General features: G+C 49.3%; 10 protein-coding genes across 10 annotated transcripts; 5 read left to right on the top strand and 5 right to left on the bottom strand.

Annotated features, from left to right (window-relative positions):
• Positions 1-114: 114 nt before the first annotated feature.
• On the top strand, positions 115-1320 carry LRP88_12910 (uncharacterized protein; the record flags this gene model as incomplete). Its single annotated transcript, XM_083249295.1, has 1 exon — positions 115-1320. The coding sequence occupies one exon, from the start codon at positions 115-117 to the stop codon at positions 1318-1320; it is 1206 nt and encodes a 401-aa protein (XP_083095097.1).
• A 126-nt stretch (positions 1321-1446) lies between these two features.
• Positions 1447-3359, bottom strand: LRP88_12909 (HET domain-containing protein; the record flags this gene model as incomplete). The annotated part of the gene is made up of 3 exons (XM_083249294.1): positions 1447-2736; positions 2787-3032; positions 3084-3359. 3 exons carry the CDS (start codon positions 3357-3359, stop codon positions 1447-1449), a joined length of 1812 nt encoding a protein of 603 aa, XP_083095096.1.
• A 518-nt stretch (positions 3360-3877) lies between these two features.
• Positions 3878-5185, bottom strand: LRP88_12908 (uncharacterized protein; the record flags this gene model as incomplete). Its single annotated transcript, XM_083249293.1, has 1 exon — positions 3878-5185. One exon carries the CDS (start codon positions 5183-5185, stop codon positions 3878-3880), a length of 1308 nt encoding a protein of 435 aa, XP_083095095.1.
• Positions 5186-6224: 1039 nt separating this feature from the next.
• LRP88_12907 (uncharacterized protein) lies at positions 6225-7988 on the bottom strand (the record flags this gene model as incomplete). Its single annotated transcript, XM_083249292.1, has 1 exon — positions 6225-7988. The coding sequence occupies one exon, from the start codon at positions 7986-7988 to the stop codon at positions 6225-6227; it is 1764 nt and encodes a 587-aa protein (XP_083095094.1).
• A 613-nt stretch (positions 7989-8601) lies between these two features.
• On the top strand, positions 8602-9158 carry LRP88_12906 (uncharacterized protein; the record flags this gene model as incomplete). Its single annotated transcript, XM_083249291.1, has 3 exons — positions 8602-8785; positions 8840-9021; positions 9069-9158. The coding sequence occupies 3 exons, from the start codon at positions 8602-8604 to the stop codon at positions 9156-9158; spliced, it is 456 nt and encodes a 151-aa protein (XP_083095093.1).
• Positions 9159-9543: 385 nt separating this feature from the next.
• Positions 9544-10933, bottom strand: LRP88_12905 (questin oxidase family protein; the record flags this gene model as incomplete). Its single annotated transcript, XM_083249290.1, has 2 exons — positions 9544-10418; positions 10477-10933. The coding sequence occupies 2 exons, from the start codon at positions 10931-10933 to the stop codon at positions 9544-9546; spliced, it is 1332 nt and encodes a 443-aa protein (XP_083095092.1).
• Positions 10934-11513: 580 nt separating this feature from the next.
• LRP88_12904 (CocE/NonD family hydrolase) lies at positions 11514-13205 on the top strand (the record flags this gene model as incomplete). The annotated part of the gene is made up of 1 exon (XM_083249289.1): positions 11514-13205. One exon carries the CDS (start codon positions 11514-11516, stop codon positions 13203-13205), a length of 1692 nt encoding a protein of 563 aa, XP_083095091.1.
• A 766-nt stretch (positions 13206-13971) lies between these two features.
• LRP88_12903 (uncharacterized protein) lies at positions 13972-15026 on the top strand (the record flags this gene model as incomplete). The annotated part of the gene is made up of 3 exons (XM_083249288.1): positions 13972-14587; positions 14646-14808; positions 14861-15026. 3 exons carry the CDS (start codon positions 13972-13974, stop codon positions 15024-15026), a joined length of 945 nt encoding a protein of 314 aa, XP_083095090.1.
• A 389-nt stretch (positions 15027-15415) lies between these two features.
• On the bottom strand, positions 15416-19751 carry LRP88_12902 (uncharacterized protein; the record flags this gene model as incomplete). The annotated part of the gene is made up of 4 exons (XM_083249287.1): positions 15416-16606; positions 16664-16821; positions 17858-19487; positions 19641-19751. 4 exons carry the CDS (start codon positions 19749-19751, stop codon positions 15416-15418), a joined length of 3090 nt encoding a protein of 1029 aa, XP_083095089.1.
• Positions 19752-20443: 692 nt separating this feature from the next.
• Positions 20444-21329, top strand: LRP88_12901 (SDR family NAD(P)-dependent oxidoreductase; the record flags this gene model as incomplete). Its single annotated transcript, XM_083249286.1, has 4 exons — positions 20444-20821; positions 20878-21022; positions 21088-21216; positions 21268-21329. The coding sequence occupies 4 exons, from the start codon at positions 20444-20446 to the stop codon at positions 21327-21329; spliced, it is 714 nt and encodes a 237-aa protein (XP_083095088.1).
• Between the last annotated feature and the right edge of the window lie 5766 nt (positions 21330-27095).

The raw sequence follows: 27095 nt of genomic DNA, 5'->3' as shown, positions 1-27095 counted from the left end.
ATGATGCAGGATGTGATCTACCTGCTTCGAAAACTTGGTATCATGCATGTTTGGATAGATTGCATGTGCATCATCCAAGACGATCGGGAGGATTGGCGGCGTGAAGCAGCAACCATGGCATCTATTTATTCTAATGCTGAGCTCACCGTCGCCGCTACCATGGCAGGGGAGGGCCTCTTTAGCCGTCGCGATGGCAAGGATCATACCCAAGTCGATGTTGATGACATCGATGAGACACCCATCTTCTTGCGTCGCAGTCCTCCGCATTTCACGTGGCAAGATATGGAGTATGACTGGTTCGAAAGCGACGAGTTTGTGGATGCAGAACGAGAGTGGCCATTGCTTTCACGCGGCTGGACGTATCAAGAGCAATTACTCTCCAAACGGACCCTCCACTTCACAAGACACGAGATGATATGGGAATGCAACAACGCCATGGAGTGTGAGTGCGGGTGGTATGTGCATTCTGGCATACTAGAAATGCCTGGATCGACACAAAAGAAACAGTCTGTCGAGTCCAAATCGTGGAATCAGATTGTCAAGGAGTATTCAAAGAGAGAGCTGACGTTCGGCACCGACAAGCTACCCGCCCTAGCAGGAATTGCCAAGGCTTTCGGTGAAGGGAACGATGAACTGGGACAGTATGCTTGTGGCATGTGGGAGCAGCAACTGGAAAACTCGTTCTTCTGGTCCCTTGCGGAGGACCCGAAGCCGAAGCCTGATAGCAGCTCTTTGCCTTCGTGGTCGTGGGCGTCTGTGTCCGGGAACGTTTCTTGCTGGGAGGTGTCGGTTGAGAATGTCGAATTTTTGGGGGTGAGCGTGTCGTACAACGGCGAGCCGCTCATGGGCGAGGCAACAGAGGCGGTTGTGACCTTGTCAGGACCTTTGGTCCAAGCCACGCTTGAGTACGGTCAGAAATCATTGGATGGTGTTGAGGATTATTCGACAACAGGAGATGAGAGCCCTGATCCTGTCAGCGGCCAGGGAGGCCGTCGCTATAAGCTTCGAGTCGGCGAAACGTTCTCGACCTTTCGTCCGGATTACATGCTCGACAATCCGGGTCCGACAAACATCCCGCCTGGTTCTCCAGCATTCTGTCTCATCTTTGGCAGAAGTACCTCGAGTTCATTTGACCCCGAAGAAGGCATCACAGAGGAACATACCGCTGCTTGTTTCCTCGTTCTCACCCCTGTTGACGAGACTAACACTGTGTTCCGACGCATCGGTCTCTTTGATGGCAGTTGTGAGGACGGGGAAGATGTTTGGGAACTGGAACCACTGTTGGAATTGTCGCAAAAGAAGCAAGTGACTCTGATATAGCCTACAGACCCAAGAATATCCTGTTTGGAGCTGGGCCTGTAAACTTCTTTGTGTTGATAATGACTATTGGGCTCATGATATTCTCACAGCTAGTGTTCGAAATCCCTATAACCTTACTTGTGCAATCTAATCAAGTAGATACTCCTCCAAAACAACCTTCTCATCCTTTATATCCTGCTCTAGGTCACCATCGTACTTCATTAGACTGTGCACATAAGCCTGCCCAACGACCCCCCACGTCGACTTGTAAAGGTCCCATTTGTTTTCTACGTCTGCCAGCCATCGAATACCACCGTGATCTCTTTTATGCAACACGAAAGGAACTTGGCTACCGAGAAGAACCACAACTAGATCACCAACTTGGGTGTTCTCGTGTCCGAGACCGAAATCGCCGTTCTCGAGCAAAAAGATTCTGCGTTCCTCGCAAGCATCGTCACGGATGCGGCAGTATTGCGCGTGAAGCTCTGTAGGTTCAGGTTCCGTGTGACGACTCATGTTGTAGCCGGTGAAGGATTCATCTTCTGATGTGAAATGACTCCACCAAGACCACGTCCACACCTTTTCCGAGTAATTCTTGGTATTCCAAAACCTCCAATCAGCTGGTTCGGTCTCCCAAGCGCCTCCCGTGATTGTCTGCGCAAATCTCTTCGACATCTCTGGATCTTTCCACGGACCTCCGACGACTGACTCCCACTCCTCGAATAGCTCGACGTAATTCGGTCGCCCAAAGCTAATGAACCACGAGTTCACGCATGTACCGACCTTGACAACCTTGCTGACGGTAAAGCCTTGAGCCGAGATGACGGATGGTGCCTCAAGGTCGACTCGTATCCGCGCTTCAAGCCCGTCAGATGCCGAGTGACGGGCTCGTTGCAACGGATAAAAGTCAGGACTATCTAGGCCCCCTGTCCAAAAGGGAACTATGCCGTGCACGGAATGATTTGGTTCGAAAAATTCAGTGTCCCAATCGTAGCACCAACGGGCTTCCGTGTACCTGCTCTCAGCAAGAGCCAGTGGGAGAAGTGTCTTGTACTTGGCCATGGTTGCTTTCGCAAAGGCCATCCATAGCTTATCACGATTCATTTTGTAATCGATTGGTAGCTCTTCTAGCTTCTCGGACTTTATCAACCCTAGGAAGGCGTAAATCCTGTCATAGGGAACAGTGCACTGGCGAAGGCGAAGTTTGTATGCGAGTCCAAAGAGACCTATTAGTGGGTCTTGATACGACGAGTTTCGCATCTCAAATACCTGCTCGAGGTAGCTTGCCAAGGCGTAATTGACTTGGAGCCAGTGTCGGGTTGTTTGTCGGACCAAGAGGTGTGCAAAGTCGAAGAAGGGAATAGTATAAGAGCCGCAGCAAAGGATCGCATTCCCAGCAAGGACGACTTCTTGGACTGTCCACGCTCGAGACCAGTACTGTTGAAAGTCATGAGCATAGTTTAATCAAATCGGTTTCATCTCCTTACCGGTCTTTTGATCATCTCGTTGAGACACGCAATCCATTCCCCTGGTTCGCTCCAAATTTCTTTCTCGGCGTCAGGATCGTGACAAACCAGAAGTCGTTGGATCTGTTCAAACGCCAAACCAGTGTGATCCTTTTCTTTGCCTATCCAAACCAGAACTTGTTTGGCATTACGGTAAATATCCTGCATCCTTTGCACTTGAACACTCTTCTCGTCAGGATCATGCTGGTTGATGCATATTGCATCGATCTTGACACTCAAACATTAGCCATCGGTCAGTGCAGCCAGAAGGAAGCTAACCCAAAGAGACCTGGGCTCATCCTCGAGACAAAATTGCTCCAACGCATCATGCAGGTCTGCTGTCACTTTGACCTGCTGCCCATTCAAGAGAATCGTCTTCGTCTTGTAGTGCCTTCCCCAGCAATAGCTGAGGGCTTCATAGCTGCGCTCATCCCAGCTCGTTTCAATCAGCTGGGCAGTGACAGAGATTTGATCGGAGGTTTTTGATGGTGCAAGACGGACAATTCGAATGCTTGTCGGGTCGTCGCTTAGGGGTGCGTAGATGTTGGAGGCCATGATTATTCTTGCGTTTGAAGATGGTGGTGAGATTAATGGGCATCAAAGAATAGCTACAATGTGCTGCTCATTGTAACTCTCTATTCTGGGAGCAAAAGGATAAGAATGATTGAGAAAGAAGAGGTTGTTGAGATGCCGCGAATCTCAAGGATGAAAGCAAAAATCGTCAGCACTAACCCTCTACGGAATGGTCGTCGGCCTTCGTCCTCAAAGGGGTTTAATAATCATAGCACATGGCACGGATGCATTTGTCAAGGATCACGAAGTCAGGTGATAAGCAGGTGTCATGGTTAGCGGGATGATAGGTCGCGAAGGAGTCAGTTCAACCAAGGAAGAAGGGAGAGGCGACGAAAATGGAGACCATCTTGTTATAACACATATGAAATTGTCAGTTGAATTCAAGAATTGGACTAAGTATTAGCTTCGAATCAACCCCTGCATTCTCGCATTGCCAAGCTCAGATCCCAGTCTTGTCTGTGGCACACTGCCTCCATCATGGCCGTCCCGTCCATGGCGAATTAGTAAATCTCCTCCCTCACGACGACATGCTTGAGCTTGGGACCGTTGAAGTGCTTGGTCGGTGCAAGAGTAGCGACGCTGACATGAGGCCAGCCAAGTCCATTAAAGTCAAGAGCCACAAACTGGGAGTACTGGATCTGCGTGTACTCGACAGTGATAGTCTTGGGAGCCGTGACGACATGGTGTCGGTCTATAACGAACTGGGGAACAATATCCCTGGGGCCGTTGGAAACGGGGGAGACTAAATCGCCCTTTTCCATACATGGTAGAAGACGGATCTTTGCGCGCACCTTGGAGATCCAGTACTGAGCAGTCATCTTGGTCGCGTTCGCATTCCCACTTCTCTCCTTAGGGGTGGCAGGAAAAACCTTTCCATCGTCGGCGCCGATGTTGAAGCCAATGTTGCTGGTCCCTCCACCAAGGTTAGGAGGTTCAGACGCCGTGGTGACGGTAAAGGTGGTGTGCTCTACAATATTCTTTCCCTTGTTTGCGTTCCTCAAAACAGTGTTTGGGTCGTTAAGGATTTCCTGAGTGATGGTTCCATCTTTCATGAAAGGGGTAAGGTCCTGCGGGAGGCGACGAGACACTTGGTCTGAAGCGGTTTGACTGGCAAAGGTTTGATCTTGTCCAGTAGGAAGAAAAACGGGTGTAATTCCCACAGAAGGAATCACAGGTGGACCCTTGTGAGTCGTGGCTGGCCCGAAACACTGGGCGTTGATGGTGGTGCCGTGAGGGATGGATGCCATTCTAGTGAAAGAGGCAGCGAGATTAGGCATGGTGGCGCTCTCGGGAACTCGCATCCACAGGCCAGGCTCAAAATGAATGACGGGCGGCTTGCAAGGTGAGAGGACATCCGAGGGCATGGCGTCAAGGATGGTCTGAGTGTATGGCACACCGTTGAGCATGATGTCTGCTTGTTGGCCCAGGCCGCGATTGGGAACGTTGCCAAGTTCATTTCCAAACGTCATGGTCTCACTTGTGAGATTGAGTTGCAGCACATTGTCATCGTTGGCATCTGTCGACTCCACTGGCAACGGAGTCGGAGTGGCCTTGCTGTTGGGCCGAAAGATGGTGTTGAAACCGAACCCTCGAAAGGTTCCTTTGAAGTTGGCCAAAACATCCAACGATGTCACTGGCTCGGCTACAGCGCCAGTGACTAGGTGGGTATGTTCCTTGCCGTCACCATTGGTGCCATCGGTGCCGTTTTCGATGGGTTGCTCGATGGGGTCGAGGACAGTTGGTCCGAATGCAAAGTTCTGTGGGATCTCAATTGAGACGCTGGGAGCGACAGGCATAGGGGGGCTCATTTTGGACGATGAGTGCAGGTTGCAGAACGTTAACTGTGTATTGTGATGGTGACCAGGAATCCAACTATGAAGGAGCGGCATGAATGGCAATTAAATAGAACAGTTGCACCTCCTGTTGTACAATAGTAACTCTGGTCGGCCTTCGGTGGCTTGCAGGCAACGGGCTGAAGGCTTACGACTAGGATGCCACAGCTAGATACCAATCAGTGGCATTCCATCTCAAATTCGTCAGCCGGAAGGAAATTGCCGCCATATATGTCGGATGGAATGTGCGGAACTCTGTGGCGTCGAGTAAGAGTTCATGGTTTACTAACCTCGTGCACATTGAGAAATATTATGACAACTGCTCAGGAATGCCATGCCAGCTCAGCCGCTCGTGGCGCTCCTACTTTCAGACTGATAGTGAGGAGAATATGTAGAGGCGTGAAAGTCTTAGCAATCACGGACGTATCATGAGATGAATCCAGATTCTTTTCTGTTGCCACACGCCAGATGGTCTCGTCTGAGTTTCTGGCCGCAAGGATCCAGGGTTCAGACCATGTGGTCCCCCAAACAACTAGATTCCTGTCGTCTGATGGGCGTTTGGCCAAGACTGAGGCTGTTATCCCCCCCGCGCCAAATGACCTGTGGGGCAAGGAAAGTAGGGTGTTTAATATGAAGTGATATTCTAATAGGTGGTGGTTTATTAAGGTCAAGTTGAATAAATACAACACCTCTTTTTCAAGGCCTACAGCTAGGGTAGGTATGATTGCCGTGGCCTACGGTGTTGAGTTTGATGCCGGTATGTATTGGTAAATGCGTCTTCTGCTGTTGTGACTCAATGCCCTCTCTAAACATACCGTTGATGAGCAGAAGACAAATAGCTACGCCATCTGTAGAATGTACCTTCCAGCTGAAGGGTAATATCTTGGATTGCCAGTCATTTATCCATGATAAGCGTGATATTGTACCATTCTCTGTCTATATATTCTTTGTGTCTTCAACTCTTCATTCAGTATTGCACAAGAGATGAGAATCATTGTCATCCACAAAGAGGCCATCAGTGACCTACATACAACACCCTATCCAGCAACGTTGGCCACACTTCTAGCAAGTCACTCATTTTCGCCCCACGCCATGCGACGATACCATCAGGCCGAACCAGGACAGCTACGTGCTTGTCAAGACCACACTGTCTCTGCCAGTCACCAAAGACGTCCTTCCAGCCAGCTGATCCTATCATCTCCACTTGTACGAGGCTATTCTCAAACACATCCCATCCGGGGGTCTGTACAAGAAGCAGCATCTTACTCAAGGGCACGAGATCGCGGATCGCTACCCTCTTGCCTTGCTTTTCTACCCAACAATGTGGTAGGTGGTGTCCCGGAATGGTGGACGGATGATAGACTGTCTGTTCATACGTTCCATCCTCCAAGAGTTGCCCGCCGTGACGTGTCCCACCCTCATCGTCAATATCAGCGGAAGGATAGAACCAACCAACCTCTGAACCGGATGCTTTGAATTCTGTGTCCAGGACCTTGGCAGCGTTCTTGACTGCTTGCCGCTTGCTTGCATTCTCTGGATGCGTTGGGTCGAACAAAATCTCCAGGGCAGCTTCATTTTCCGCCAGTGACTTGGAATCACTGATTCCCAGTGCCGTGTCCATGACTTCGCGGTGCATACGAAGGTTCTTGAGACTGGTGAGACCGACTCGCTCGCCGATGGGTCGACGCTCTCTATCGTAGCTGTCGAGCAGGCTATCATACTTCTCATCGGTGAGTGCTAGCTCAAGCTTCCAGACTAGATTCTGGACGTCTTGGATACCAGTGTTCATCCCGAGAGCGCCCCACGGAGGGATCCTGTGCGCGGCGTCGCCTACCAAGAAGACACGGCCGACCCGGTACTTGGAGGCGTTGATAGCGTTCACATTCCAGTGACTGAGTGTGATGATGTCAATGCGAATGCCGGGGATTTTGAGGGCATTGCGAATCCTTTCTTCCATAGCCTTTTCAGTGAAAGAGGTTGGATCGCTGCTTGATAGATTGCACAGGAAAACCCATTCCTCTGACCCGTCGTCAGGGGTTGGCCATGGCCCAAGCTGGTAAATTGCGCCCGACTTGACACTTCCTTCACTTTTTGGATCTGTGAACCATGTGATGAAGTTTCTCGCATCTGGGTGACGTGACCGAAGAGGCGACCGGAAATGTGCCGTCACCATGTTGAAGATGTCCTTCTGGCCAGTCCACTCGACACCAAGTTTCTCTGTGAAGCTGCGACCTCCATCTGCGCAGATGACGAAGCGGGCCACTATCTCATCTTGTTCATCCTTTTCGAGATCATGGATCTTAAGAACGACAGTGCCATTGTCTTTCTCTCTCAAGGACATCACCTCAGTCCTGTGCTTGATACCATCCGGATTGAGCTCGATGGCCCGACGCTTGAGGATTGGTTCAAGACGGATCTGAGGGAGCATCCGGAATTGGCTGGGGCTGTGCGATGCATACTCTTCTGCATATTGCCCCTGACCCCAAGCCTCGCGAGAGAAGATCTCCCTCCCGTCTGGCCCAAGGTTGGTGTACCAGGCCAAGCGTCCACTGATTTCTGGGGGGGCACAAGCGGCGTAGACATCTTGCTCGATACCCAAAATGCGAAAGACTTCGTTGGTGCGCTGGTTTATGCCGCAGGCCTTGGGATGGATTGATGTCCCTGGATGTCGCTCAAAGAGTACATGTGGGATGCCTCTGAGAGATAGAAGCATGGACGCAGTGAGCCCTACAGGGCCGCCGCCGATGATTGCAACAGGGATGGGTGATGGATTGGCCATTTGATGGATGATGAATGATAACCTGCCAGGTAATGCGAAGTTGTTTACCGATTTACATGCTGTTAGATGCGCCAAGTTCGCCGCAACTAATATATTATGATGAAGTCCTTCACAAGCACCTCGGACGCGGACAAGGCCGAGCGGGGGGAGATAGGACAGCTGTCTAGCCCAACGCATCCACCAGCCTGAAACAGATACTACGTTCTCCGCAGGTCCGTAACTTGACTCACTCCGTATTTTTCCGATGTTTAATCTCGCAGCCAGGCTCATGGGCACTTCCACAAGCGGAAGAGCTCTCCGGATCTTGTGGAACCCATGGCTGGGGCAAGTATCCCACCCCCCTTCAATACCGTTAAGTCCCCGGAAGATAGTGAAGGTCCTGATCCGACATTCTGGAGAAAATCCGGGGCCCCGTGGGGTTACTGTACTTCCACAATCTCGGCTCCAGATCCGGCGTGAACCTGGGGAGTCTTGACCATGTGCCAAGACACGTTGTACACTGCGAGTATATCTCCTTGAGTAGCGAGCGGCCCATTCTCTGTCTTTGCTCCCCTACTATTAATCTTTTCAGGTATTCTCTAATCTAATTACTTAACCTGCAACTTCCTACACCATGTCCCGAAGCCAATCCGCTATTGCTTGGCCGAGCCACATCACGGCCTCGGAGCGAGAGTTCTTTGATGACTTTTATCAACTTCTCGACGGTACTACGCCAGAGGAGGGCAAAGCTTGGAGTGAGACGTTTGCTCCGGATGGGGAGTTTCGGGCGTTTGGCCATGTATTCAAAGGCCATGCTGGTATGTTTCGCTTCTGTCTTCCACTCCGCTGTCATAAGGTTACTGAATAGAAAGCCACCGAGAAACACATCACCAACTTTTGGAAATCCTTTCCAGGACTGAAGCACCAGCCTTTAAAGGCTTACACATACGATCCAGCCGGACGAGAGCTGATCATTCTGACAAACTATGAAATGACTTGCCCCGACGGATCTGTCATTCAGGACAAGAGTGCTGCCCACTTTCACCTGAAAGAAGTGAGTGGCAGGCATGTTATTGAGCGACTGACGCTGTACTTGGTGAGTCCCAAGCATCTCGATCTAGACGACCTTGCGTTAATGAGACCAAGGACCCCCAGGTGTTGACCAACACGTTGGCCAAGAGTGCGCTCTAGGGTATTGCCATGTCTGCGGAGATGGAAATAGTTGAAATGAGATTGAAGTTTTTATTCCTATGCAGAAAATACATTTTTCAACGAGTGATCCCTCAGGCTCAGGTTTTGGGACCAGGAATATGACTATTCTGGATTCCGGACATGTTATCATATCAGCAGGACCTTCCATTACTTAGGTATCACCTCCTATATATCTCTTCATACTGAAAATGGGCTGGCTACCGCGCCTACCCTTATCGATAAGTGTCCTAATATTATTCTGCTGCGTGAAAGAAGCGGCAAGGAAGTCACTTAAAAGAGGCAGAAGCCGGTTGTAATCACATACAACAAAATCGGTTCAAAGAAATACCAATTTGCTTATGCTAGACCACCCAACGACGGAATGTCAGGCAGTACTGCTACAAGCTCTGTCCCCAAACTTGGCCCATTGCTGCTCAAACCCAGCACCTTTGACCCATCTGTCCGCATACGATGCCTCCTCAGTCGAATCTAGAGCGATGTGTGCTGTCTTGAGAAACATGCTCTGTTTCATTGGAAAGTCCGCTCTCTCCTCATATTCCCGGGATACCCTTTCGCCGTTGGCCAGGGCCCGGATAAGCTTGGTTACATGGGAGTCGTCTAGAGAAGCATTGACACGCTTAAACAGTTGTTCCCAGTCCATCTCTGGTTTCTTGGGTCGATAGTTGACAACCTCGTTGATGTGTAGCCGGGGGCTGCCTCTAGCGGCGTAGGCGACAACGTCAAAGCGGCCTTTCCACTCCAGCAGTCGAGCTTTGTCTTCAAGAGACATCCAGTCTTTCTCCACGAGTGCCGAAAAGAAGATGGAGCAGTTAACGTTGTGGATGAGGAAGAAGTCAAGTTTGTGCTGCTTCTCTGGTCGTTGAGCAGCAGCCGTGTAAAAGGTACAAACATTGATCATCTCAGCCGTCTTGAGCTTCAGTTCCTGTGTAGGGACTCGCCACTGTGAGGCAATCTTCCACAGATCCTCTGGAGCATTGGCAAGTGGGTTGTCGTCAATCCAGCTCCCATCTCCCCAACAAGCAGCCGAGCGGATTGCATCGTTATGTTCTATCTCTCGAATGAGATTTATCATGGGTCGGCTTGGCTTGTTCTTCACATATTCATCGGCCCGTTGGATACCTTTAAAGAACTTTCCAACTTCAGGCTGGTGGACGGCACTTTGGGCAAGACCTTCTGCAATGATGGCTGGCTGATTAAACTCGAGCCCGAAGCCGAAGTGAATCACGGGATGTAAGAAGCCTACGGTATTCAAGATTAGCTAAAACCATTCAATCCATGGACAATCGGGAGTACGTACTTGCAAACATTCGCGAGAGCAGCTCTTCAGCGATCCGCGAGCGCGAGAAGAGATATTCATGAACAACAGGGCCGATCCCATGCTGAGCAATTCGACGCTCAAAAAATCGCAAGAAGTTGTGATAATTCTCGGGACGAGACAAACAAGTGAGGAAATAATCTTCATCTCCAAGCCTGTTGACCACTTTCTCCTCTAGAGGATGCTGCGGCCGCTGAAGTGACTTCTCCTGAGTGTAGGCTCGATGCATCTGCGTAGGCGTAGCTCCCAAGGCAGCTTGCGTGAGGATGTAATGGGTGATATGGTTGTGAAATCCTCGGTCGTTGAAAAAGACGTGGTGTTGTTCATGGTTTGCTTGAAGCAGCTCGTTGGCAGTCTTGATTGTTTCATCAGGGACATGGGGGACGTGGAAAACTCCCACGTTATCCTGAGAGATTTCAACTGTTGATGCACCAGTCATGGTCGTAGATTTATCAACGAGATGGGAATATCGAACAAGTTGATAGACTTGTACTAGATATTGGGGATTTTGGCTGCCTAAATTGTCCCGAGCATCTTTTTATCTCTATCAATGATCACTACCATAACATCCCATAACCCCAATAGCGTCACATCTTGTTTTCCCCATGGGGTCGGATCAGATCCGGCTGTGATCCGGTCATCGATGGTGGGGCAGTCTCCACCCACGGAGCGGCGGGGAGATAGGGGGTAGGTATCATGCCGAGCATTTCAGAACTTTAGCGGGCATGTTAGAGCTGCCAATGGGTGTATTGATGATCCGATAGGCTCACAATACTCGAGCCGTAGTATAGTCAGCCGTCCGAGGGTTTGCTTCCGATCCAAGTGTCATGGAGTTTCATCGAGAAGAGGCTCAACATTTGCAGCCAAAGTGTCGGCCGAAGAGTACCGATCCGAAGGAGAAGTGCTGGCCGTGGCCAAGTATAAGACATTTCGAGTGAATCCCAAGCTTCTATTCATTATACATTTCATCTCAAAGATTCTTTACAGTCAAAACAAAAAGCAAATTGTTCACCTTCATCATGTCCGAAGCTATCAAAGACATCAACAATCTCAACTCGTTGGGCGTTCAGCCCTTTTATTGGAGAAAGGGCCTCGATCCCAAGGAAGGAAAACATCCTGGCCTTCGAACGAATCAGAACGAGATTGCGGATGGCATGGAAATTACCTGGGATGTTCCTGTCCCCATGCGCGATGGCGTCAAGATATATGCCGATATCTTCCGACCTGAAGGTGCAAAGGGCGAGCTTCCCGTCATCCTCACCATGAGTCCCTACGGCAAGCATGGGCCCAAGACCTTTGCCATTTTTCCTGGTGCTGGAGTTCCCGATGGCTGGGTCTCCAAGTATGCAGTCTGGGAGGGAGTCGACCCTATTACTTGGACCAAGAAGGGCTACATCGTCGTCAATGGTGACAGCCGTGGATCCTGGGGGTCCGAAGGCAACCTCGAGGTCTTTAGCAAGCAGGAAAGCCAGGACGGCCATGACTTGATCGAATGGCTGGGCACACAGTCTTGGTCCAATGGCAAGGTTGGCATGGTGGGAGTTTCATACCTCGCCATCATTCAATGGGGCATCGCTGCAACCAAGCCCCCACATCTCGCCTGCTTCATGCCCTGGGAAGGCTTTACAGACCTCTACAGGGACTATAGTCACCACGGAGGTATCCCAGAGACCAAGTTTATGCACTTTACTATGTGGTCCTGCCGTTGTGGCCCCAACTTGGTGGAGGACTGGATCAAGAATCACGAAGAACATCCACTATACGACGACTACCACCGTTCCAAGGACAAGTACGAAACCCTTTCCAACATCACGGCTCCTGTATACGCTGTCATTGACTGGGGTGACCATGGCATGCACACTCGCGGATGCCTCAACGGCTGGACAGGGGTCAGCTCCAAGGACAAGTGGCTTGAGATTCATGGTCGTAAGAAGTGGCGTTACTTTTTCGAGGAGGAAAGTGTCGTTCGCCAAGAGGCCTTCTTCAAGAAGTATCTGAAGGGAGAACAGAGCGATATCGACAGCTTTCCTAGGGTGAGGATAGAAGTCCGGGACCGGGCGTGGCAGGGAACGTTCCGAGGCGAGAACGAGTGGCCTCTGGCTCGCACCAACTACACCAAGTACTATCTTGACTCGGAGTCGATGCAGCTCGGGCCGGGTGGATCCCAAAAGACATCAGTTGTCTCTTACGAATCCACGGTGCAGGACAGCTGTGCACACTTTACCCACAAGTTCACCAAGGACACGGAGCTGACTGGAGGCATGCGACTGAGGCTCTGGGTTTCGACCGAGAAAGGGGACGACATGGACTTGTTTGTGCAACTGGACAAGATTGGTTCCGACGGCAGGGTGGCCCCATTTGTGGCCTTCTCCATGGTCGACGATGGGCCTCTCGGGCTCGGCTGGCTTCGTGTGAGCCACCGAGAACTCATCATCAACCGCAGCACCACGGATAGGCCCTGGCACCCCCATACGCGTCGCCTGCTTCTCCGCCCAGATGAAGTTGTTCCAGTCGACATCGAGATCCTCCCTACGTCGACACTGTTCCGCTCCGGCGAGACGTTGAGAGTCAAGATCCAGGGTAACGATTGCTTCCGACACTCTACGCCGGATGTGGTGCAGTTTCATGAGCGGACTGTTAACCAGGGAAAGCATTACATCTACACGGGTCCTTTCTACGAGTCGTATTTGGTTCTTCCTGTTATTGGCTAGGCTAATGCGCTTTTCTCATCTGGGCCTTGTGCGTGAGACTAGTTACACAAGAAGTTAGGATTTATAGGCCTTAACCTCGGATCACTTGATGCTCAACTTCAATGCTTGACAGTAGAGGGGAAATCGATGACTGTTTCTACTCGAAGAACTAAGATTAGATGTGTATGATTGATAATGGGAGGAAGGCCGTTGACTCACCCCAGTGAAGTTTCCATGGGGGTCATTAGGTACATTAGCAAAGAACATGATTAGGAAGACGTGATGGTTTTAGCTAATACTGCCGTGGTCATGCCATCCACTCATGATTCTACGACAGGTTGAACGCGATGGAGTCCTGGATGATGCAGCCATAGCTGAGTCTGTCTGGCTACACTTGCAAACTGGATGGGACAGTTGCAACCATGCCAATTGAACAAATCGCGTCAGATTATTACTGTAACTTGCAATCAAGGACAGTGAAATTGCCGGGCCGACAATTATGGTTCCACTGTTGAAGGGGGGAAGGATCAGTTTTAGCTTCCTAACTACCCCCGATAAGCCACACTAGCCGTGGAATTGATTATTCATGCGGAGAAGAATGGATCTTGCCTATCATGCAGACTGGGCCCGGCATTTCCGGAGGTATGCGAGTGTAGAAGCCGGAACACCCCCGGTGGCATACGATAAAATGCCTGCCTCTCAGGACCAAAGGTCCTCACTTCTTAGTAACAATTCCCATTATCCTTCGGAAACTACAACTACTCTGAGCGCTATTCTTTTACCCAATATGACCATCCTTGTTGGAGTTGCGGGCATCACTGGCCAGTTTGGTCAGCTGCTAACTTCCAAACTTCTCGATACCAACCAATTAGTCTCGGTCCGTGGTTTTTGTCGAAACAAATCCAAGCTAGCCCAAAACCTCTCTTCTTCTTCTCAAGTTGAGGTTGTGGAAGGCGGTGCGTACGATCAAGACCAAGTCACCAACTTTGTCAGGGGCTGCGACATTGTCGTCTGCTGCTACTTAGGAGACGACGATCTGATGATCGAAGGCCAGAAGGTCCTCATTGACGCATGCGAGGATGAAAAGGTCCCTCGCTACATGGCAAGCGACTGGTGTCTGGATTATACCAAGCTCGAGTTCGGGCAGCTCTTCACCAAGGATCCAATGAAGCACGTCAAGGCATACTTGGGCACCAAGGATTTCGTGAAAGGAGTTCATGTTCTTATTGGTGCTTTTCTTGAGACTCTTTTCAGCCCTTACTTTGGCATCTACGACTCTGGCACACACACCTTCTCTCATTGGGGCGAACCGGGCGTTCTGTTCGAAACCACGTCTTATGGAAACGCGGCCGAGTTCACGGCACAGGTCGTTCTTGACAAAGAGGCAGTTGGCATCCAGCGCTGTGAGTAAATGCTCTCATGTTTAAATCCTCTATGTGTTCAGTATTAACCAGACTTTAGTTGTCGGAGACACCAAGTCCATGGATGACATTGCCCTGGCATATGAGAGGGTCTATGGCGTCAAGGCTAATGTCGTGATGAAGGGCTCTGCAAAGCAACTCTATGACAAGATGTGGGGTGTACGAAATCAGCCGTCGAGCCACCCAAACGAATACATGGCCATGTAGGTTAAAGCCGACTATCATGCCTGAATACATAGCTGACCTCGCAAATAGGTTCTATCAGTACTACATGATAAACGAGCAGACCTACGTGGGACCATACCTTCAGAACTTGAAGTACCCTGACGTGAAGGCTTTGACGATTGAGGAGTTTATGCGGCGTGTCCCATTGGATCAGCTCCCTGCTGTTTATAGCAATCCTGTGATAGAGAGGGTCTAAGCTTGCGAGCTCAGTCCGTGTTGAGACATTTTTGGCTTCAAATAAGAAAAAACACAATCATTGTATATCCCCATTGAGTTATTTCCGTAAAAAGACGTGTAATAGGTTCTAGAATATGCATCCTTTATACCGACGATGTTATGACCTTATCTTGGAACCCTACTGTTTCATTCTCCTTCTGGCCACCATATTGTACAAGGCCCAAGCTTATCAATCGGCCTACTCTCTACACATAGCTTCTTTTCGACTCGGATAGCTGACGCAGTGTCCTGTCCACCCCTCGAGTGCATAATCTTGAGATCAACATCGCCATGTAAGGATGATTCAATGGCCTTGAAAATGCAGGATTCTCTCCAACAACGAAGCAGTCAAGTTATTCTATCCCAAATCTAAATCTTGCTCCGGTCGTTAGGACTCAACTGATCCAGTACAGCATTGGTCGCTGAAAAGACGTCATAACCAAACAGCCATTGCTGAAACTTCTTCCCACTCAGACTATTAGGGTTCGCCTTTTCGAGTTCCTCCTCAAACTGTTCGTCCCTAGTATCCAAGTCCATGTAGGAGAATGCCTTATCCCGAGCCTCCTGTTCTGGGCCGTCACGCATGTGCCAGATCAAGCTGCTATCTCTGGTTCCCTTCTGAACGCGTTCTGCGCGAGGCTTGCGGATCTTTTCGTAAGCTTCAAGGTATGCTGGCAGATCCGAGAGACTCTTGAGGCGGTCGAGGCATTCTGAGAGGCAGGCACCATCCTCAATGGCTTGGGCAGCTCCCTGCGCCAGGAAGGGGACCATTGCGTGGGCTGCATCTCCCAGGAGGACAACCTTTCCATTCGTCCAGGTTGGCAGCTCAGGGAGGTCGGCGATCTTCCAGTTCAGACAGCTGGTCACCTTGCTGACGACTCTTCGAATAACAGGGTCAAAGTCCTTGTAATGCTCCTGCATCTCTTGCAGGTTCCCGGGTTCGTTCCATTTCCCGGCTGCAGCGATACACCCTGGATGTGAGAGAACCATGTTGTACATGGCCCCTTGGCGGATTGGGTAGGCCATTATGTGTTGATCGGGCCCAATCCAACAATTAGCGTTGGCATCCGTCATGAGATGCGAGACTTGGGTATCCGCATTCATGGCTCCAGCAGGTACAGTGGCACGGTAAGAACAGTTTGCAGCGTCGTTAGGCTGCACGTTCCTATCACCTAGAAGCGCAGCCCGTGTCTTGGATCGAATTCCATCCGCCCCTACGACGAGGTCCGCCGTCAGAGTCTCGCCGCTGAGAAGTGTTATACTTGGTAGGTCAATGTCAACGGACTGTACGGGAGACGCGAGTCTGACGTCGACGCCAGCTTCCTTGGCGGCATGAAACAGGGCGGACTGAAAGTCTGCCCGATGAATCAACCAATATGGGAACCCGTAGGTCTCTGAGAGTTGAGGATGCAATGGCGTGGTCCCCAAGATGTCTCCGGTGGCATATCTGCGGAATGCAAACCCCCGAGGCCACACGACCTTTTCAATGAACTTGGAAGCAAGGCCGTATGCCTCCAGGACTCGAGAGCTGTTTGGGGGGATCTGAATGCCGGCACCAACCTAATAATCCACTTTCATTTAACCAGGACCCTGACCAGCGATGAGTATTAGACGTACCTCTGATAGAGCGGATGCAGCCTCAAGAACCATGACGTGGTGTCCCTTGCGTGCGAGCCCGATGGCGGCCCCAAGACCTCCCAGCCCAGCGCCATTGATGATGATGCGCAACTTCAGTTTGTGACTGTCGCACATGTTGTAGTTGATGGTAGTGATATCTAAGCTGGTCTGTTGGGGTTGTCCGCATGGTCGTGACCTGCAATATATCTCTGTCTGAGCAATGCTTGAGGTACGCATCCATCTAAGGCAAACTGTACACGCTCTCCGGCTGGAACACAGCCGACGCCGTTACAGCCCGAGGCACCTGGCGAGAAGCAGTATCCGAAGCATCGGAACCATTTGTTTCCGAGAACTTGAACCTTCTCTTCCGTCCCAGTTAAGGATATGACTCAATTCTTGGACAACTGTAATTGCGGCCCACGTCACGAGTCATTCCCTGCCATTAGATATATGAGTATGAGATGTATGCTGCTCGTGTCTGAAGAAGATGGCATCTGCTTCTGTGCGTTGATGCTGGTCAATCCTGGCTTGAGCTACTGCTAATCTAGGTCTTGAAATCAGTGCAATCACTATCCCAACCCGGGAGCATTTCTCGTTCAATGCATCTTCTTCTTATTTTTGCATGGAGGCCACTTATAAGATTTTCTTTGACAGCAATAATAATGGAGGCCAGCTGTGATTATTATAACTAGTTCTCGTACAGTTGTGCGGGTATGCTAATAAGCCAAGAAAGGTCGTCAAAATCCAGTTTGCAGTTGAAGCCCTCAAAATCGATCGCCATTAGCCCATCAAGCATTGTCAAATGATCTAGCTCGTTACCATGTATGGCCAAATCAAAGTCCAAAGACTCATCATTCCCAGGGTTCATCGAAGCAGCGGCGTGCCCTAAATAGTCTATACTGGTTCCAAAACCATGTACAGGCTGCTTTGCGGGGTTGGTCTGTGATACTCCTTGGTTCACCAGATTGTCGCATTTCTCGTCGAATCTGCCCCTATCTGCTTGGAACCTGACTTGCTCTAACTCCTCTCGTTGCCGCTGCTTCTTCTGTCGTGTTCGCCCTGTTTGTTTTCTTTGGACGTGCTCGAGAAGTAAGTCGATGGCGGTGGCGCATCTCATCGCATGGCCTCCAAACCTCTGGAACGATATGAGCAGTTTGATGCTGACCTGGCACCCATCAAGAATCCTACTCATACCAACTTCAGCCGTCAGCGCAGGGTGCAATTGCGCAGCGACAAGGATCGTAGCGGCGCTGTAGATGTAAAAGGTACTATACCACCAGGCAGGCAGCAAGTCCTCAGAGTCTTGGATGCTGCGACTTCCAATGCTGGACTCGTAGAACTCGACAGTTTCCAAGGCCGCCCTTACACAGCTTACAGATGAGTGAAGAGCAATCTTCCAAGGCAACGTCTCTGAGAAGCCTGCGGGTTCGCAGTCCTGTATAGCGCAGAACCGTGACAGAATGGGACGCAAGAGTAGAATGCGGGTGTGGTGGAAACGAAGAAACAAAATGTGGCTCTGGCGCTTGTGGATGATCAACTTGGGGGCATCTGGATCGTTGCGAAGATGAATAGGGAGACGCCTTTGCCAACGCTGGAGCTTGTCGTCGACTTCACAAACCTGACCAACGACCTTGCCCGCCTTGCTGCCAAAGTACACAGCATACTCGTCAACTTTGGCTGCCTCTTCAACAGTCGAGGCGTCATATACTGTGAGCAGTGCCTCACCCATGAGCTCATATAGCTCGAGGGCTTCGGTGAAGAAGTGCAGATCGCGGTCATGTGTGGCGTCACAGCTGGATGCAACAGAGTGGCAGCTGCAAAGACCCTCAGAACTATGTACCAGCGGCATGGGAACTGCTGTCGCCGCCTCAGGGGTGATCATCAGTGGCCGGTCGAATGTCATGGAAAGAGTTCTATCCATGAGGATGCAGCCGTGCCAGACCTTGCGCATCGTCTCCCTGATAGTCGCAGTGGGTGCCTCGGCGCTTGTCGCTACCGAATCCAGGCCGATGCTCTGGGCTACTCGGATGGCCAGACCAATCGACATCCAGCATTGCTGCGACTTGTTCGTGCTTTGCAGATACTGCCCAGATAGGAGAAAGCATTGTACGGTCAGGACTGAGCGATTCTGGAGGTCGAGGAAATCCAGGAGCTCTTGACTGCGTCGGTAGAAGACGGCCGCATTTGTGCCCCTTTCCTCCGGCTCCATCCGAGAGTTCAGGTTGCAGCTCAGACTGAATACCACGTTGAGGAGGCAGATGAACATCTTGGTGTCTTCACCAAGATTCTCCCCAGCCCACAAGCGTTGGTACATTGATTCCATCTGATCCCGATCGAGGAATGGATACAACGGATCAATGCATCTCCAGTAGACGTCAAAAAGATGGTCAGCTCTTCGGCGGGGAGGCAGAACCACGTCCACATGAGCAAGCTGGTCAGTTGAGCTCGTAGTTAGTTGAGGTTGAGCCATGCTGGTCGTCTGGCTGGGTTCAGCACTGGTACCACGAGAGGCCAGGTGGTGATCGAGCACGTTTCTAATGTTGCTCATGAAGCTGCTGACGCTTGAGTTGCCATGTGTCGGTAGTCTCCGGCCTTTATTATCTTGCATAAACCCCAGCATGGCGTTATTCTGCTCGTCGTCGTCGCTGTCGCCATCGACCCGTTCCTCCGAGACGTTTGGAGACATGTCATCCCGGGCTGATGTCTGCAATGTCCGTCGTTCATTCTCAAGCTCTTGTAGCCTCTGCTCCAGTCTCAACATATATTCCCGTGATGTGTTACTTCCTCGGATCTTTCGAGAACCCCAGGTGCAGGTGGTCGAGGTCTGTTGTCGCCTTCGACAAGGGCTGCACACTAAAGGGCTCCGAGAAGCATCGGTCAGTCAATCATTCAACACTCTCGGGGAGATGATTGTACCTGGTCGAACTCCGTCACATTTTGTCTTCTTGCTTCTACACCGGTCGCAAGCTGCGCTGACTTTTTGACGCTTCTTGGGCCGTTCGATGCTGGTCTCCTTCTTGGTCGACGTGCCGCGGGGGCTCACACCCCTGATGGAATCTTCCATCACTGCTGGTATTTGCGAGTCCATCTTGATGAATATCTGGAGTGCAGAATCCGGGGTACCATTGTTTGTTGATCAGAAAGCCAGAGTCACGGGAGAGCATTTTCCTCGTCGGGGCTCAGTACGTCGAGGCCGCGACCCCCGTTATCTCCCCCCGAGTCCCCGCGAGGTCCGGCCAAGGACAATGCCCCCAAGCTGCACGACGATGGTGAAGATGGCAGCCTCGCATGAACTAAGTTAGAACATTTACAGAGATGGCTACCAGGTTCATGAATGGCACTAGTATGTAGGGTTGCAGTACCATTCGCCGCTTAATTCAGCACTCGCGAAGCACATAGTTATCGCAGAGTATATTTATAACTGATTTTTATTGCTCTTGGATCATCGTGTCTTTTCTACCTGCCTTGGGCCTAGGGGACAAATGTTCTCGTCAGCCCAGCCAGCCAAACAGAGCAAGTCATGTTGGACTTCCGTTCCGGTATCCCCGGAAAGCTCGATATAGCAGGGGAACAATTCCGGCTGAGCTGCTATTGTTCCGGGGATACCATAAAAAACCAAATGCATGCAACTATAAATATCATTCCAGCTTGCGGATCAAAGGTTACTCACACTCTTTATCTCAAACTAGAACACGATGGCTAGCCTTGCTGGGAAAAGGGTAAATAATCCCACACGAGACTGTGATTTTACTCATGGCTCATCATCGGCGATAGGTCGCAATGACCGGTGCAGCGAGCGGCATCGGCTTGGCCACAGCAAAGCTGCTCGCACGTCGCGGAGCTTTGCTCTCTCTTGCCGACTTGAGCTTACCACGGTTAGAAGCGGCTCGTTCTTTACTCGGGGGAGACAATGAACGACACCTCATTGCTGCCGTCGACGTCAGGTCCAGCAGCGCCGTCAATGCCTGGATCCAGGAAACGGTCAAGCGGTTTGGTGGGCTCGACGGGTGCGTGAATGTTGCGGGTTTCTGCGGCCCGCATAGATACATCGTTGATGAGACGGATGACATTTGGGATCAGGTTATGAGAATCAATGCTACTGGGGCTTTCAATTGCACCAGGGCTGCTTTGTCCAAGATGGGCGCTGGAGGGTCATTGGTAAGCCCACGCAACTCGCCCGTTCGTTGTTGTCCGTCTAATCATCGCCCAACTAGGTCAACGTTACAAGCGCTGGTGGTCTCCAGGGCTTGGTGGGTATGGGAGCTTACTGTGCGAGCAAACATGCAGTCATCGGCTTGAGTAAGGCGGCAGCTAAGGAGATGGGGTCCAACAACGTGAGAGTGAATTGTGTCGCTCCTGGTGAGTCCAGCAGATGACCAGAGATGAGTTGAGTATTATGTGCTAGTGCTAACTAGTGAAAATAGGCACGATTGATACACCCATGGTAAAGGACATGGAAAAGTCCATAGGGGCAAGTCTAACTACAGCTCATCAAGCCCTGGATCGAAAGGCCGACCCATCAGAGGTTGCGAATGTGATTGAGTTTCTTCTCAGTATGCATCACATTTTTTGTTGCCTTTTCAAGTGGTTCTGACGTATGATAGGCGATGAAGCGAGTTTCGTTACTGGTTCCGTGTATAGCGTGGACGGCGGCTGGGTTGCATAAAGTGCTATTGCTGAGCACTAAAGCAAGCATCAATTCTTTTGATGGAAAGAGAACCACACTTTGTTACAAGGGAAACATGTCTGGTATCAGGGACCCCAAGCCATCTGCAAAGTTGCTCAGATCCAGCATCATGTCTGAATCGAGCCCCCTTATGAAATCCCCGTTGAGTTGTTCCAAATTCGCATTCGGGGAGACCAACTGGACTTGCTCACTTTCACATATCCCAGTCTCTCGCTCTTGGGAGTTTGTGACTGGGACGTACAACGCTTGAGCAACTTGAAGTAAACGATGCACAATCTTCTTGCACCGCAATGCCTGATGCGTTTCGCCACCTAGCTGCTCCAAGACTTGGAGTGCTGTCTGCAAGGCTTGTACAAGGTCCGCAGGGGCGAATCGATGAGCTTGGATATCGCCTCTATTTATAACTAGAATGCTGCCATAGATGGCCAGAGCAGCAGTAAAAGCTGCCAAGTATTAGAATGAATCCTTCACATGAGAAATTTCTAGGGCAGGTCATCCTACTAAAGTAGACTGAATACCACCATATTGGTAACAGATACTGCTGATGGGTGGCCTGGGAGATGATGCCAATCGACTCGAGGGCTGTCTCAACACAAGTCTCCATGCTGCTGACACTCATGTTGAATATCAGATCTTGATGAGGCTGTCGTGACGGCGACTCCAAAAGGCGCGACAAAACAGCCCTGTGTAAAAGGGTCCGCACATTCAGATACCTCACGGTGAGGATGGTGCGGAATCGGTATGTCTGCGTTTCTCCCACAGCCTGTAACTGACTGAGCTCGGACGCAGTGACTTGAGAGAGCCCTGGGGGAAGCTGCTGACGCCACTTGGTCAGGTCCTGATCTACCTCGAGAACCCTTTTCAGTATCTGATGCAGGCTGGTTGTTGGGGCTAGGCAGGATATGTTGTTATCGTAGACAGACTCTATGACCTGGCCGAGAATGAGATACAATCGACTGTCAGGACCGATATCAGCATGTCGTTTTACGGGTTTCTTCGTGCCATGACTCTTACGATGTGTAGACCAAGAGACTCGGCGTTGATGCTGCTGAAGCAGTCATGTTATCCGGAACACTACCGGCAAGCGTCTCAAGCTCAACATCGGTTGGCAAGTCCATCACCATGTATGCATTCAACACAAGTTGTGGGCGACCGTAGGTCATGCTACACATTCTGCAATTTAGTCAGCCATCTTCGACCTTGTCCATCTCGGGCAAAGCTAAAGCACTACCTGTCCATGATAAAGCACATCCACCAGGCTCGTTTCCGAAGCTCGGCCTCCAGAGGACTGTAGTGAGCTTGACTGGCAGGTTGGTACAGACCTACTTGAAAGGCCGCATGTATGAGCCTTCCAAGTATATCCCACGTCTGGGACGATCTCTGCGTGCCCTGAATGTATTGGGTTGCCATCAACAGCGCCTGTACTGTGTATACCGTCAGCACAATCCACAACTGTTTGAGAGTACGTACTGGGCTCAAGATTGCCTGTTGCTGGCTTGATGTCTGGGATCAATAGCAGTGCTCGCTGCAGGAAAACGTCGCCCTGTTCTGCCCTGAGTGACACCGGCAAGTCTGAAGGGCAGTGAGTGGTGGCGAAAGCCATGAGTAAGTTCAAGATGCAAAGCTGGGATCGTTCAACGTTTTGAAACCCCGATCTTCGCATATTGGCGAAACTGCGGAGGATCCAGGGCTTGTAGAGGTACGGAAAGAACTTGCCCGTGTTCTCAAAGAAGGTATCTACCATTTGCAGAACATCATGGTGAGAGGGCAGGATGTGAGGGTTTACTGCAGGCAGACTATATGCGCCTATCGGCGCGGGCGGCGGAGAAGCCGGTCTCGAAATGTCGAGCGATGCAGCAGCGTGAAAGGGGTTAAGGCTTGGTACACGGTGCTGGCCTTGTCCAAAGATGACGCGCTGTGCAACAATGATCTTCTGAAGAAATGCAGGGTTGGATGTAGGACCTTGAAGTAGGTTATCAGCGCTGGCCATGAATGAATACAACCTTCATCTTTCGTACCAAAGACTCCCGAACAAGTCTCGCCCTGGAAAGTGATTGATGCCATGCCATCAACGCTGTCGTTAGGATCAGTAGACCACACCGAACTGTCAGTGCCCGAGGCTAGATCCACGTGAGTCCCATCCTGGGGCATTGCATCATGGCCCTGCGTCTCAACCGAACTGGGGTGGGTTACTTCTTCCTGGGTCTCATTCTGAGCCAAGGACGGGGGAGAGGGGATTGGTTCTCGAGAACAGGCTGGAACCAGTCTATGGAGTAGACGTTCCATATCTCTAAGTCTAGTGTCAAGCCGTGCTACGGCGTGATGATCCACCTTGGACGCTGACACTGCCACAGAGTCTCGATAGTAACATTCAACTCTGTGCTCGTCACAGAGGTCACAGACTGGGCGTGATCCATCGCAGCGGGACTTGCGCTGCCTGCAAGGCTCGCAAGCATGAGCGGTCCGCTTTCTCTTCCTGGTGATTCTGGGCTCCTGGCTCGCGTTGGTTGGTTCAGGGTCGTCCATCTTTGGCGGTGATGGATAAAGTCGAGTAAAAGTGAGGTGGGGTTGCGATCCTGGACGGAGGAGGATTAGTCATGACATGTAGGAAGAGCCCCTGATGAAACCAAGCCGGCAATGACTGCTATAGACATGTAGGGACTGTATGGAGTCAGCTGGACTCGACCACATGAAGGCGTCTAGCAGTCTTGGGTGTTCGTGTTTGTCTCCTGGTGTGACCCCGATCCCGTGACCAGTGGCTGGTGCTACCCTAGAGATTTGCCAGTACACCTGATTACATCATCACAATTGGTGGATGCGGCGGAGATATCTTATGTCCCCGGTAGCGTCAAGCCATCAGCGGTCTTGGCATTCTCCGAGTGTCCAAGGAACCATGCAGGGCAAGATTCCTCTCATTAACTGACCGAGTCAGAGAGCCAACCAAATAGCATTGACTGAGAAAGGCCCACATGGTAATCTAAAGAGATCCGTGATATGACTCGACGAGTTTTGTAAGCGACTCCACCGCCACGGGAGCTGATACAGGCACAGCTAGCTGTGCAATTATCATCACGTGCCTTTTCGCACAGCTAGCTGTGCCATTATCATCTCTTATGTAAGCCCAAAAAGGGGTAACGTACACGATAAGCGAGTGGAACAGACAAGCGAGTGGAACACTTTCCTTAACCTTTAAAATAAAAATCGCTATAAAAATATAATAAACTATCTAATTAATTAAAACTTATTGCTATATTATTCCCTAGATATCTTAGGAATATCCTAATATATTCTTGCGTTATAATTAGTCTTGCCGCATATTAAATAATGCTTTTCCTTCGGTCGCGCTGACCCTCCTTAACCACTATTTTTCAACGATTCAGCCACCACTTACGCATTAATATCCATCTGATTAATTGCTTGCCTTCTTTTATCTAGAGTCATCTTACCTCTTTTCTATAGGCGGGTCCTTTTTGCCCTCCGCCGCCGGCTTAGTATCTCATTCGCCTATCAAAGGTCTTAGACCTTAGACCTTAATAAGGCATTCTTATATATTATTGCCTTTATTTCTTTTGAAAGAGACTTTAGGGCTTCTAGAATTAACTCAGGAGAGCTACTTTAATGCCTTCTAATTCGTCTTTTAAGGTATTTAGACTAAGACCTGGCCTTAAGGACGGTCTTTAGGGTCTTTAAGACCCAAGGGTTAGAGAGGCCAGCCTCCTCCTCAACCGGCATTAAAGTCTATAGCTATATATTAAGCTTTAAGACTATACTTTCTAGGTCAAAAGGAATAAGCCTAGCTCCTTTAAAACCTTCCTTAATATTTCTTTCTATTATAATAGCTTAATATATAGCATAAAAGGCTAGAAAGAACTTAGTCTTTGAAATATAGGTTATAAAGCATCTAATTAGATGCTTTATTTCTCTACTATAAGCCTTTTTAAGTAACCTAAAGCACCTGATGTTAAGAGGCTAAAGTAGATAAGATAAATAAGGCGGCATATAAAGCGTAATAATATTATTCTCCTCGTAATATATCTCAAAGTTAGCCAAGTGGTGGCTTTTATACCTATCGAGGATTAAAAGATAATAGGGACTAGTTAATCAGTTAGTTATATGCCGATTAAAGTGCTTTAGCCACTCGAGACCTATCTCATTATTAGTCCAGCCATTTTCAGACGTCGCAATAACCTAATTGCCCGGGAGGTTACTTTCTTAGTACTAATTAGCGAGGTAATATTAGCCTATAACCACGATAAATGGCTAGATAGCCTAGCCTTCTGCATTAATTGCCTAAATGACTATAACCTATTCCCGGTCTCTAAGCTATACTAATTTCGGTCTTCCACGCCTTTCTACGCCTATAATAACTATTCCGCTCTAAATCAGGCCTATTATAAAACTAGTCTCATTAAAGTTATAGATATCACCCAGGGTAATACTATATTTCGCGATTATATTTTCTATAAGCCTAAACTAATTATAAATAATAGCTAGATCTTCGCATTTAGCTCTCTAATAATTATATTTATAAAAAAAACGCGTCTTAAGCTCTTAGTATTACTTAATAAAGTTAGAAGCCTAGCGCTTATTAATAGGTAATGCATCGTAGTTAGCGAGTAATTAATTAGCTATTTTTTTAATACTATATAGTCACGGGGGAAATCCTCGCGAATCTAGGTCGAGAATAAACTAAATAATAATCTATTCCTCTAGATTAGATAGTTTCTATGATTTTAATATAGTATCACATAGAAAAAGAATGCCTTATTACTAGCACCATAGCATTATAGGACTAACTTTATAGATCTTTGCGGCATATTAGAGAGATAATTTTAGGTCATTTTAAAGGGCTTAAAGAGCAAGAAGGATATTAGCTTCTTTATTTGACTATGATATACTAGGTGGTTAGGAATTAATTAATTAAATAGAGATGATATAGGTTAAGGGATTTTTATTCCACTCGCTTATCTATTCCACTCGCTTATCATGTATATTAACATACTTCAAATTGGCACACCAATTCAACGATCAAGAGCTTCTGTGACATTAAATCCACGACCAATAGCTTCTATAGCACCAATTCAACTTGCCGCGCCTTTTTTCTGCGGCATCAATTGAATGATCAATAGCCTCTATGGCATTAATTTAACTTACCGCGCCTTTCTTTTGCTACAATGAACCTAATTAAGGGTCCCCCTTGCTTTCCTAATGATGCCCTTCCTCTTAAATGCGACTATAACTCTCTAGAGAAACTATATATAGTAATTAATGCTTAGGCAGCGCCACGAGGCTATGCCTTTATGACCTAGAAGTCTTAGAAGACCTCTAGTAAAAGAACTAGAGTTATCTTCGGCTATGACCAAGGAGGGCGCCCTCCTCGGCCAAAGAAACGGCAACGGCAGACGATATCACATCGTATAGAATGCCTCTTCTCTATGATAGCAATAGAAAGCCTATATAAGACTACATAGAGTATAAGGCATCGCTCTAAGCCTAACTTTGGTTGATATAATCACGAACTAAGCCTTAGTTAATTAGCACATCTAATATATTATTAGCTATTATCTTTAGATAAAATAATAATCTAATAACTCGCTAATGCCAGCGTTGCGCCAAAGGAGATTAATTCCTATTTATATATAAACTTAGATTTACTTACTATATAGCGAGATATCTATAATTACATTACACGGGGTAAATAAGAGCTTACTAAAGGTCAAAGCAATATATATGCCCTTGCCAATA

This window comes from Fusarium phalaenopsidis, assembly GCF_050370095.1.
Source record: "Fusarium phalaenopsidis strain FUZ10S chromosome Unknown contig_32328, whole genome shotgun sequence".
NCBI lineage: Eukaryota > Fungi > Ascomycota > Sordariomycetes > Hypocreales > Nectriaceae > Fusarium > Fusarium phalaenopsidis.
This window is presented reverse-complemented; position numbering and strand designations above follow the sequence as displayed.